At 42.2% G+C, this 12,199-nt stretch overlaps 1 protein-coding gene across 5 annotated transcripts in view; it reads left to right on the top strand.

Moving 5' to 3' along the window:
• Positions 1 to 12,199, top strand: part of MAK (male germ cell associated kinase) — a 57,646-nt gene that overhangs the window by 33,585 nt on the left and 11,862 nt on the right. For all 5 annotated transcript variants that reach the window (XM_073877569.1, XM_073877570.1, XM_025891019.2 and 2 more), the window contains exons 9-11: positions 512 to 823; positions 5,665 to 5,837; positions 8,712 to 8,863. In XM_073877569.1, coding sequence (XP_073733670.1) covers positions 512 to 823; positions 5,665 to 5,837; positions 8,712 to 8,863 — 637 coding nt within the window. The remainder of the gene's footprint in view (positions 1 to 511; positions 824 to 5,664; positions 5,838 to 8,711; positions 8,864 to 12,199) is intronic.

The following is a 12,199-nucleotide window of genomic DNA, read 5'->3' as shown; positions in this document are numbered from 1 at the left end:
AATTCTTTTTACTGCTAATAGGTATGTAGCTATCCTTGGGCTAAGAGTAGTCCTGAATTTTATATAATGTTCAAGTTAATCATTTAAAATGAACTCCATAGAAGGTTTTCTTAACTCATTTCCTAATGGATGGACTCTAAACCATGATCAGTACCTAGCATTTTAGTTTGAATTAATCACATCAAATTTAGCCAATGTTTATAAGCTAGGTTTTGTTTTCATACAGAATCTTTAAATACAACAGTTGCTTTGCCTGGACATTACACATGAGTTTTACATTCTTCCTACTATGTTGCACCTATTTTTTAAAAGCAATTTATGTCCTAAATCATTATTTCCTGGTTACCTTTTTGAAGGTACGACATAAGGGGAAAACTGGACGCTTTCTAAGTCTTTGAAGCTGATCTAGGCTAGTGCTGTATGCTGAGCCCACTGCTAGTCAGTCGTTTATGTGCAATAAATTTAGGCGCAACCATTTTAATAAGCATTTCTTATTTCCATGCTTTTGTAGGCATTGAAACACCCGTATTTTCAAGTTGGTCAAGTATTAGGCCCTTCCTCACATCATCTGGAATCGAAACAATCTTTAAATAAGCAGGTGCAACCACTAGAATCAAAGCCATCTTTAGGGGATCTAGAATCTAAGCCTCTGCTGGACATAAACAATCAGACGGTCAGACAGCCCCAGTCGAAAAACCGCCACCAGCCACTGCAGTCCATCCAGCCTCCACAGAACACGAGTGTCCAGCCAGCGCCAAAGCAGCTGGGTCAACAGAAAGAGCCACAAACACTGTTTCCAAGTATCGTCAGAAACATGCCAACCGTAAGTAGCCCATAACGGCACTTTAGATGCAATAGTTTGGCTCAGTTCGGATTTTATTCTCTAAGCGTTCCTAAAAATGTGGGGGAAGACATAAAAGATTATTTATGTTACAGTCCCTGCTTCCTTTGGCAGGAGCTTAGCAAGAGATAACCTAAAATTTTAATATGGGTTATAAAAAGAAAAACAGCCAAAATGAATGCAATAAAGTTTGGACGCTACATACTTTCTTTAACAGTTACTTAAATGCAAAAGAACTCAAAGAATTTAATAGAATCTGGGACTCAAGAGAGCTGATCCTAAATCTTAAGGATTTTAACAGTAATTTAATACTGTTTTTAAATACTAATGAACATGAACAGAATGGGTTTTTTAAGTATCGGGCATAGTCTAAGACTTTCTCTTCCTACATTTGTTCAGTTCGGGGAGCTTGTCAGGGGCCATATTAGCTGTCTCCTCAAGATGTATACTCCCAAATGCATTTGCATTGTGGGCATTTTAAGGACTGAGAGATCTCAACGAATACTGTCTAATTCCTTATCCATTCCTGCCATCCTTATATAAGCAAGCCCTGCTCCCAATAGCACTAATCCTATCATACCATACTATTAATTACCTGGTTCTTATGTGTATTGTTTATTATCTGGCTCTTCCTATAGAATGTAGGCTCCGTGAGGTCAGGGATGTTTGTCTGTTTATCAGTACAGGCCCTGAACCCAGAATGGTGCCTGGCACATGGTTGAATTCTCAGTTTATCTGTTGAACAAATGAATTAATAGTTCATACTATATCTAGGAGTCTATATCATCTAGGGGCATTTCTTTATTTTTTTATAAGACTTATTTATTTGAGAGAGAGAGAGCACATGAGCAGGAAGGGCAGAGGGAGAGAGAATCTCGGGTAGATTCCACGCTGAGTGTGGAGCCCAACACAGGCTCAATCCCACAACTGAGAGATCATTACCTGAACCCATACTGAGAAGCTGGACACTTAACCAACTGCACCACCCAGGTGTCCCCTCTTTGGGACATTTCTGACTATTCACAAGTTCTTTCTTATACTGAGCTAAAATCTGGTTTTCTGTAGCTTTTTTTTTTAAGATTTTATTTACTTATTTGAGAGAGAGAACATGCAAGCATGAGGGAGAGGAAGAGGGAGAAGCAGACTCCCCACTGAGCAGGGAGCCCAATGCGGGGCTCGATCCCAGAACCCTGAGATCATGACCTGAGCTGAAGGCAGACACTTTACCCACTGAGCCACCCAAGCACTCCTTCTGTAGCTTTTAATAAAAGTTAATCACTCTTCAAGAAAGGCAGCCATTCAGATATTTGAAAATAGCCCTTGTATTACCTGTCCTCTTCTCTAGGAGGAACACCCCCAGTTCCCTCGCACTCCACACATGACATCATTCACCAATGACTGAGTAATCCTTGGTTCCTGTGTAGGAAGGAGCCTTGAGTCCCCTGCTTCCCATTTAGAATGAGGCTGCCAGAACTAGAGGCAAACCACGGGCAGGGAGTATAAACCATGGTGAGTCACCTCCAACATTCCAGAACCATATGTGTTCTCATGTCACCAAAGATTACATTTTTGTTTTTTTGTTTTTTTCTTGGAAGGCACATCAAATGTTGACTCATACTGAGAGGAAAGAAAAGAAATGAATATTTATTGAGTATCTACTAAGTGCCATGTACTACGCTAAGGCCTTGTATGCATTCACTAAGTTAAAGTACCCAGTATCCTAGCGCTAAATTTTTAGATAGCTAATAGGTTCCAGAGATGGGATTAAACATTCTGTCAACTAAAATTCCTAAGTCTATTTTTTACAAGTGCTTTTGCTAAATCACATATTCTTTACTTCTTTCTTGTGCATTTGATCCCTAGGATTCAAAAAGTTGCAAGACCTTACTTTTACCTCTCCAGTTTCTAAATTATTTTTGTCTTGTCAGTTTAACCATTCTGCCTAGCATGTCACTAACTATGCATTGGTTTAGCTGTTCATTTGCTTTTTTTCTCCTGTACCTTCATGATGAACAGAATGGCAATGAGCCCTTGGGCAGGCCACTAGGACCTTCTTGTAGAATGACACTGATCCACTGAGAGTACTCTTGGTCAGACTATTGAACGATGTACTTCATCTGCTCGGGCTGCTATAACAAAATACCAGGGACTGGGTGGCTTTAAGCCAGAAATTTATACATCCCCTAGATGCTGGGGAGTCCAAGATCAGAGTGTTAGCCAATTTGATTCCTAGTGAGGGCCTTCTTCCTGGTTTGTAGAAAGTGCCTCCTCGCTTTGTCCTCACATGGCAGAGAGAGAAAGCAAGCTCTTTGGAGTCTCTTTCATGAGGGCACTAAGCCCATCATGAGGGTCTCATCCTCATGACCTCGTCTAATCTCTAGTTACCTCCCAAAGGCCCCTTGTCCAAATACCATCACATTAGACACAGGGTATAAATTTGGGAGGAGGGGGCGTACAAATTTCAACATATAAATTTTGGGGGGAAATAAACATTGAGTCCATAACAGTATGGACCCACGTTTATTGTCCTTTCATCACTTCACTTCACTGATAGCATCAAAGACTCTGCCCCCTACTTTGTTGAAGGCCACAGAGACCACATGTATTCATTGTTTGTTTTTATAAAAAATGGTAGCCTATACGATCTACCCACATTTTTTCCCTCGGTGCTCAAACTTTCCCTTTAATAACTGATTCTAGAATCTTTGCCTTCATCCTATACCAAACGTATTAAAGTGGAGTTTGCAAAAATCCACCTTCTACTTTATACACGTTATTTATATTTGCCCTTTTCCCATCTTCTCAGACATAGAAGACTACTTGATATTACTGACATTGCTCAGCAGCATAGAGCATCAGCACCCTAAAAAAAAAATTCAGCTGAAACTCAGCTAAATATAACCCTTGGTTAGCTCTACTTATCTGGGATCTTAGATTGTTTTATTCTCCTTGGTCTAGAGTTATTTGTCCCTGGCGAAGAAAACAGCAGTCTGACAGAGGTTGGCAAACACCATTTCTGCCATCAGCTGCCACGAAGGCCCCACGGGCTCCAAGCAATAGTATATCCATTCTTTAAACATCTTCTTGCCCCAAACATAGCTGCGTTTGCTTCCAAATTCCCTGGTTTTCAATTGCCTTTGGATTTTTTAGTTTATGTACCCCCAAACCGCCCCAGATCAATTTGAATAAAACCTCGGTCTGGTCCAGGCCAGGTCTTCTTCCTCATTCCTTATTTTTATCAACAGAGCCACCGTCCTGACACAAGCAGGCTGAAACTTTCAAAGTCATCCCTGCCCTTCCTTGTCTGCATCCATTAGGATTACATTCTGTGACTTATGACGGAGACCTGACCACTGAGGTTCAAACAATAACAGGTTATTTTCTGACGTAACAAGAAGTCAGGTGGTGGGCCAAACCAGGGCTGGTACAGATTGTAGAAGGAACCAGACTGCTTCTGTCTTCCTGTCCTGCCATGCTTAGCGGGCGACTTTCATTCCTGTGGCCACAAGATGGCTGCCACGCCTCTGGGGTGGCTTCTGCGTTCTAGAAGAGGAAAGAGTGAAAGCCACTGGCATGCCAGGGGAGCCCAAAAATAGCTCTCCTGGAAGTCCCTCCAGTAAACTTACACCGACAACTCATTGGCTAGATCGTGTCACACGGCTCCATACAGCTGTGAAGGAGGCTGAGATTTCAGGTGTTTTAAGTAGGCATATTGCTGCACGGCACCAAGTCTATTAGTAAGGAAGACAGGAAGAATGGCTACTGAGTGGACACCTCGCAGTGTGTGCCACACTGTCCTCTGACCTCTGTTCAGGGAGATGCGAAGTCCAGGCCTTCTATTCCTTGTTAAGAGCAAATGTATTTTTTCGTGGGCATTTCAGTATAACTGCAAAGGCCTCCTATATGAAGAGCCTGGCCTTCTAGAATGCTACCTTTATCTTCCCACTTTTTAGCTCAAAGACATCCGATGTTCTTCACTGCCCACGGGAGAGCTGCAACTCGTTAGACAGACACTGAAGGCCTTCAAACTCCGGCACCAGTCTGTCTTTGCAACCCTGTCCTCCACTACTTCTAGTACCAACCATCTGCTTTGATAAGCTAGGTCTACCCTTTCTTGCTGGAACAAACTCTGGCACTCTTCTTTTTTTCTCTTTTCTTTCTTTTTTTTTTTTTTTTTAAGTAGGCTCCATGCCCAGTGTGGAGCCCAACATGAGGCTCGAACTCACAACCCTGAGATCAAGACCTGAGCTGAGCTGAGAGTCAGACATTAACTGACTGAGCCATCCAGGCTCTTTTCTATTAAAAGTCATACTCTGTATATTTCCTCTTCCAAACTCTGGAACAACAACAATAATAGTAGTAACAACTGTACCACCTAACCTTAGTAACTCCTGTTACGTGTTAGGCCTTATCCCAAGGACTTTCAAGGTATTTTACTATTAAATTCAGAAACACTAATTAGAGAAATACTGCTTATCTCCATTTAAGGAAGAGGAAACCAAGGCTTTGAGAAGTTAATTCACTTGCCCAAAGAGACACAGTCACACATGACAGTTTTCCAAATTATATATCAGTGAGGTGTCAGTTCTGATCCTCACCCCAACCCAAATCCAGAGATCTTTCCTTCCTCTGAACTCCTATCATATTTTTAACATGTGCTACCTGTTTTTGTTAGTACTTTTCAATGTGTGTATATGTATCTTCTTAACTATATGGAAGGCTCCTTGAGAATGGGGACTGTTAGTATCCAACAGAATAGCTTGTGCATAAAAGGCATTCAGCAAACGATTAAGATGATGATGACAACTGATCTTCCACCACAGAAGCCAAACGGCACACTGGGTCATAAAAGTTCAAGGAGGCGTTGGGGTCAGACTGTGTTCAAGTCTGGAGATAGCTCGGAAGAGTTTGAGGACTGTGATCTTGGAGCCTCCCATTCCAAGAAGCCAAGCATGAGTGTATTCAAAGAAAAGAGGAAAAAAGATTCTCCATTTCGGTAAGATTTCACATTCCAGGAAAATATATTTTTATCATGCATGAACTTTATATTACTCATTATACATAAATGACTGAAGGTGTTAAAAGACAATAAGTAGCTTACTATTGTTTTCTTCCACACACCCCAGATCTCTACGCATACCTCTGGGAAGGTAAGGTTCTTGACTTCTCGCAGTAATGATTCTTAGTATTAATGGCTGAGTGTTGTGTGTGTGGGGGGGGGGGTTCTTGTGAAGTTTTCAGTGTGCCCTACTGAATTATGATCACCATCATTCCCATTTGAAATCCACATGCCTATTTGAAGAAAAGCAAAGCACAATCTACAGAGGTAATGGTTTCCTCTGATGGTGTTCAGATTCACTAATTTGTTTGCTATTCTAAACTTTTTTGATCATTTCCTAAACTTTTTCTGGAAGTTTCGTATCTCCAGCAGTCCCTTTTCTTTCATAAGTTAAGTCATCATTAGTGCACTATTCAACTTTGAAGTGAGGGTGGGTTAAATCTTATGAACAAAAGCTTGCAAAAATATTGTCTTCCTTTTTTCTCTTTGGAACAAAAGAAGAGGGAGAAAAATATTGGCAGGAGGCAGGGAATTTTATCTAATAGCTGTCTGGCATTTACTTTGGGACACACATGTCTCTGAAGGTACATGGAAGATTCTGTTAGGAGGACTTAGGCTTGAATAATTCTTAGTCAATAGGTTTCCAGATGCTCAAGTTCCATAGGTACTCTTCCCTAAAGTACACGAACTTGAGAATAAACATGCTTAATCCCCCTCCCACTTTATGCCAGAAAGTCACACTCTCAGCATTTTCAAATCTGGAGTGGCATAAAGCCCTAACAACTTTTGAGATGCCAAACAAAGGGAGAAGTCAGAAGACTGCCACCTTCAGCTCAGAAGGCTTTGCTGTCCTATACATATTTCTCTTAGGGGAAAAAAAAAAAAAAAAACCCACATTAGAAATAGGGTATTTTAGCCTGTGCTGGAAAGCACAGGGATTCCGAACCACTAAAGCACCAGAGCCTAATGATGCTTATTCTTTTAAATGTACTAGAATGTTCTGTGAAACTGTGATTTTTTTTCAAAACCTATGGATATATGTTGTACATAATTTTTTGAAGATTCAGTGTTTATGGAATAAAGTGGTTAAAACTTTATCAAGTCATACCATGAAATACTCCAATTATTGTTAATCCTCATATTTCATCTTATCAATTATTTACTGTTTTCTATCTACTATTAAGAAACAAGAAATAAAATGATTTAATTTATGATAAAAAATTATAGATGTTAACTTAAAGATATGTAGAGAGCTATGTAGTTGCTTTTTAAAAAAATAATTCTTCGTATCTGCATTGGTGTACTATGTAGATGACTTGAAAACTTTTTTTTTAAACCCATTTCATCCTAATTCCAGCTGAATTTTATCATGTGTTTTTAGGTGGAAGAGATTTAAATCAAAGTCTATAGTTAAAATCAAGTTTGTAGTCCATATACTTAAATTCTGGCAAGGGAACAACTGGTAAATGTCTTTAATATCATTTATTCCTTTTCTCCTGAAATTCTTTAGAAAAACTGTATGACAATGAATTCTTAATGTTTATTTCTTCCATTTTTATTTTTTAGTATCTTTAAATGGCTTTATACAATGTAGACATATAATAATTATTATTATTAATATACTCCCATATATTAAGCACCTACCTAAATTTTAATTTATAATCTTCATACTTCAGTAAAAATAGCGTAACACAGAATACTGAGAGTCAGATAGGTTGGATAAACACGTTGCCTCAAGTCAGGTGAGGCCTAATTCAAAACCATCTAGATCTCTGCCTCTCTTCTGTACCACACTGTTTCTTAAGCAATAGGAGCCCAAATACTTGGTGAACTGAATGCACTCTGCTATTCTCTGCTCAGTTTTGCGGGCAGCCTAGGCTGCCTCATAAAGAATACAACAGACCAAATACTAAAGTGTAAAACTTTCACTTGGATGGTCTTTTTTTTTTTAGCAAGCAAAACAAAAGCAAGATATTTATACTTATACTTGTATGCATGCCTGGTAGACAGTTACCAAATACCTAGATGGTATTAAGCAAAGGTATGAACAGGATGTAGTCTGTCTTCATCCCATCAAACGTACAGCAGTGGAAATAAGACCTTCAAGTCAGTATAACACAAGATCGGAGAGTATTAGGTTCTGCTAATAAAGGAGCTCTAAGGAGCTCAGAGTTCTGCTTATGGGCAGATCACTTTGAGGAGGAGAGCAAAGTCTTTTTGGAATGAGCCATTTTGAAAAGCGGTAGGATTTCGGCAGTTGGTAGGACTACAGTGGGCTGAGGGAGAGGGAAAGAAGCCAGAAATGGGTGGGGCTCTTTCTAACGAAAGGGTCCCACCTGTGTCGAGGACTACCCCAGAGCAGGTGGGGGTGGCAAGAAGTTCAAAGGGCCAACCAAGTCAGTGTCGGTCTCTGAGGGGGTCCCAGACAACCTTACTGGTCAGACATTACTTTCATAGGTGAACGTGGCTATGATTATCTTCCCTTTCACCGTGTCACCCTCCACTCTTACAAATCCACAACTGTAGCTGTGGCCGGAAAGCTAGAAACATTATACACAGGCAATTTGCTGCTCAGTTATAAAGCTTTCTGTCACATAATGTCTAGTATTAAAAATGATTGTGTGGATGGCCCAATATCTGTTGGGGGAGAAGTTGTCATTTAGCATCCCTATCAGCAAAAGGACTCTGATGGAAACCATTTAAGTGAGCTGACCCTGCCCTTGAAAAGATGAGCAGGGTTGGGTGAGAAAACAGTAGCTGTCATCTTCACATTTTTTCACATTGTAATGCCGCCTTCTGTTGACTTTTAAGGCTTCCAGAATCCGTACCCTCAGGCTCCAACCACTCGGCAGCAGGGGAAAACAAGAGCTTACCTGCTGCTTTTTCCCTAAAATCTGATTCTGAACTGTCAACTGCCTCAACAGCCAAACAGTACTACTTGAAGCAATCAAGATACCTTCCAGGTAAGCAGAGAAAATAAAATGTTTGCTGCCAACTAGAGTAGAGGTCAGGCTCAAGTGCCTTGGCATCTTTGCAGGAAGGGCACCCTAAGACAAAAAGCATAATCACGGTGTTCTTTGCTGGCTCAGCCTGGTCAGTACTTGTTCCCAAGGACTTTTCTGAATCTCCTGCTTCTGTGAAGTCTGCTCAAGAAATGCCTTGTCAAAAATCAAGATCAGAATAGGCTTCCAAAAAATACCACTCTCGCCCACCAAAGCTATGCCTGTAAGTAAGTACGAAATTTTGTTAAAATAATTCTGCACCCCCATTACACCGTTTCATAAAGCGTGAGATTTTACACTGTGTCCTAAATGATCTGGATTATGGTTTTGAAAGATCATGGTGGGTAGAGCATACCAGGCGCTCAAAAGGGGCACGGAGGCTGGTCGAGAGCCCACTGCCTATGTCTGGATAGAGAGGGTAATGGCTTGCTCCATCCAGAGTGGCGAACGTGGAGATAGAAATGGGTAAAATCTCAGTGTATTTCAATAGTGGGAAGATAGGACTTGCTGACAGATCAGCACGGATGATGGTAAAGAACAGAGGAATTAGTGTTGGCTTCTGGGTTTTTGACTTGGGACGACTGGGGGGGATGGTGGTAATTTTAGCTGAGAAAGGGAAGATTAGGAGAGAGCAGGAGGTGTGGAAGTGGAGAAACGGGAGGTGAGGTTGGGATGCCTAGCAAACATCTGAGTTGATCCATCTAAGACGACTGATGGTAGGGAGTTTATGTTGTGCCTGTAGGCAGCATTTTCTCCTCAAAATCCACTTTAAAAAGTTTAAATTCAATGGGGTCTAAAAGGAAATCAATTTTTAAGTGACTGTGTATCTACACAGATATATGATTAGTCCAAAAAGAGGGAGAGATGAAGTTTTTCTTTTGTGGGCATGGTGGCCGTTTACAGCTTTCTGAACACAGTAAACAGGCCCCTGGGTTCACATGAGGAAGTATCCAGAAGCAGGCCGTGGTTTTTATCTCCCAGGAGCTTGTGTGGGAAGGAGGAATAAGGAAAACAAGAGGCAAGGTTGGAACTGGATTGTTAGCAAGAGATTGCTGCACAGCATTTTTCTGTATACCTTTTAGGCAACCATTTAAATTTCAGTTCTAGGTAATCCAGTAGAGACCCACTCCTACTGTCAATAATTGAAAGGAAAAAATGAAATTACTGAAGGGCTTTAGAAATGAACAGGAGAGAAAACAGGAAGCACAGCGGCTGTACAGGTTTAGCCACACATGTTGAAGAAGTTGAAATAACAGGGAGAAGGGAGAACAAAGCCAGGCTTTTGGACTGCACTTCTCTGCTGAGTAGTAAGAAGGAAGATACTGTCCTATCCAAGGTAGACTGACGAGATTGGCATGAAGTTATCCAGGAAGGAGCTAAAACTATAACCCTGAATATTTGGAGATCTGTGGATTCAGTGTTTGTTTTGTTTTAGCCTTTATAGAGGAGGAGACCCAGCTGGTCCTTAGTGGATGAGCAGCATGTCTCCGTGCAGATGGAAGGGCAAGACATTGTGGGCCCCGTGGACAGCATACACATTCATTTGTGGAGGCTGTTGATTCCTTTGTTTTATTCATTCACTCAGTAATACATTTAAGCACTTAATACGTGCCAGGTGCTTAATGATCTAGGTATTGAGATACCTATGTAGCACTGAACAAGACACACAAGGTCCCTGCTCTCCAGGAGCTTCCGTTCTAGTGGAGAGAGAAAAGGCAAATTCACAGGTGGTGATGAGTGTTGTGGAAGCAGAGGGACGACCTGGAGTGTGGATGCTGGGGGGCGGGGGCACTCCCCGAAGCCCTCACCTCTGACCTGATACCAGAAGGATGAGGAGGAGGCAGTCAAGTGGAGAGCTGAGAGAAGAGGTTTTAGGCGGAGGGAACGACACTGGCTTGAGAAGTAGATCAACAGGCTGCAGATTTGGAGCTTAAAGGGTTTAGGGGAGAGAAACGAGAGGGGAGGAGGGGGGAAAGCCCGCAGGGTTCAGATGAGGCAGCACCTTGAGGGCAGGGGAAGGAATCTGGGGTTCTTTCCAGGTCTGACGGAGGCCTTTGAAGGAAACTCAGGAGGTAAGTGACACATGACACATGCGTGAAAAAGACTCTGTGTAAAGGATGGATTGCAGCAGGGCAAGGCTAGACGCAGGGAGGCCAGCTGGAAGCGACTGGAGTCCTCCAGGGGAAAGATGATGACCTAGAGGGAGCTGGGCTCTTGAGAGATTTTGGAAGTGGACCTGCTGATATATTTTGGTAGAAGATAAGGGAAAAGCGAGTTTGGAGCTTGAATCCGAGCTGGATGGTGGTGCCGTGCTCTGAGATGAGGAAGACTGAGGAGGAACAGGATTGGGTGGGAAAGAGGTGGCAGTCCTGTGCGTGGGCTGTTGTATTTGAGATGCTTGTGAAACATGTCAGTGTGGAGAGGCCACGCGGGCGGAAGGAGGGAAGAGCCAGGAACGCTGAGGAGGAACCAGGGCCAAGGAGAGCAGATGTAGGAGTCCTCAGCGACTCCCAGACAGTATTTAAGTCCATGGATTGAATATGATCACCTCCAGAGAGATTGTGAGTGGGAACCATGGTAGCGGTAGATGAGGAGAAGCTGAGAAAGAGGAAAGGAAGGAGCCAGGCAGATGAGGGGGAGACCAGGCACAGGTGGTTTCCAGAGGCCAAGAAGGGAGAGTTTACCTGAAAGAGTTTACTGCTGAGCAGTTATAAGAAGGGAGAGAAATGCCTGATAAAATTTGTCAGTGGAGAAGTCCCTGATGACCCTGGGAGTTCAGTTTCAGTCTGGAATGGTGAGGGCGAACTAGGCTGGAGTGGGTTGAAAAGTTAGCGACTGAACAGGCAGACTACTCTTAGGAGACGTGCTGTGAAGAGGAGCTCAGAAACAGAGCCATACTGGAGCTGGCTCAGGGAGCACGTCAGTGGTGGGAATTCTGGGTCTTTGGAGCTCATCCACATGTGGACAGGAATGATCGCTTACAGAGGGAGGGATTAGTCATGCAAGAGGGGAGGGGGATGCCTGAGGGACTGAAGTCCTTAGGAAGGTGAGGAGAGTTGGAATTAAAACGGTAAGAGATGGGGGCACTTTTGAGGAAAGCAGCAAAGACACTTCCCTTGTAATCTCGATCTAGATACCTGTAGGTTTGTAAATATTTGTGTTCATACTATGAGGGAGTTCTGATCTGACTGCAAAAGCAGGGATGTAGCAAAGTTCCCAGAACACAGATTCATGGGGGATACTTTTCCCTGTTAAAAAAAAAAAAAAAGGCAGCAAATTGATATTTTTTAATCTGTA

The sequence above is a fragment of the Callorhinus ursinus genome, unplaced genomic scaffold (assembly GCF_003265705.2).
Source record: "Callorhinus ursinus isolate GAN/ISIS: 27379988/994484 unplaced genomic scaffold, GSC_fseal_2.0 scaffold26, whole genome shotgun sequence".
Classification (NCBI taxonomy): Eukaryota; Metazoa; Chordata; class Mammalia; order Carnivora; family Otariidae; genus Callorhinus; species Callorhinus ursinus.
This window is presented reverse-complemented; position numbering and strand designations above follow the sequence as displayed.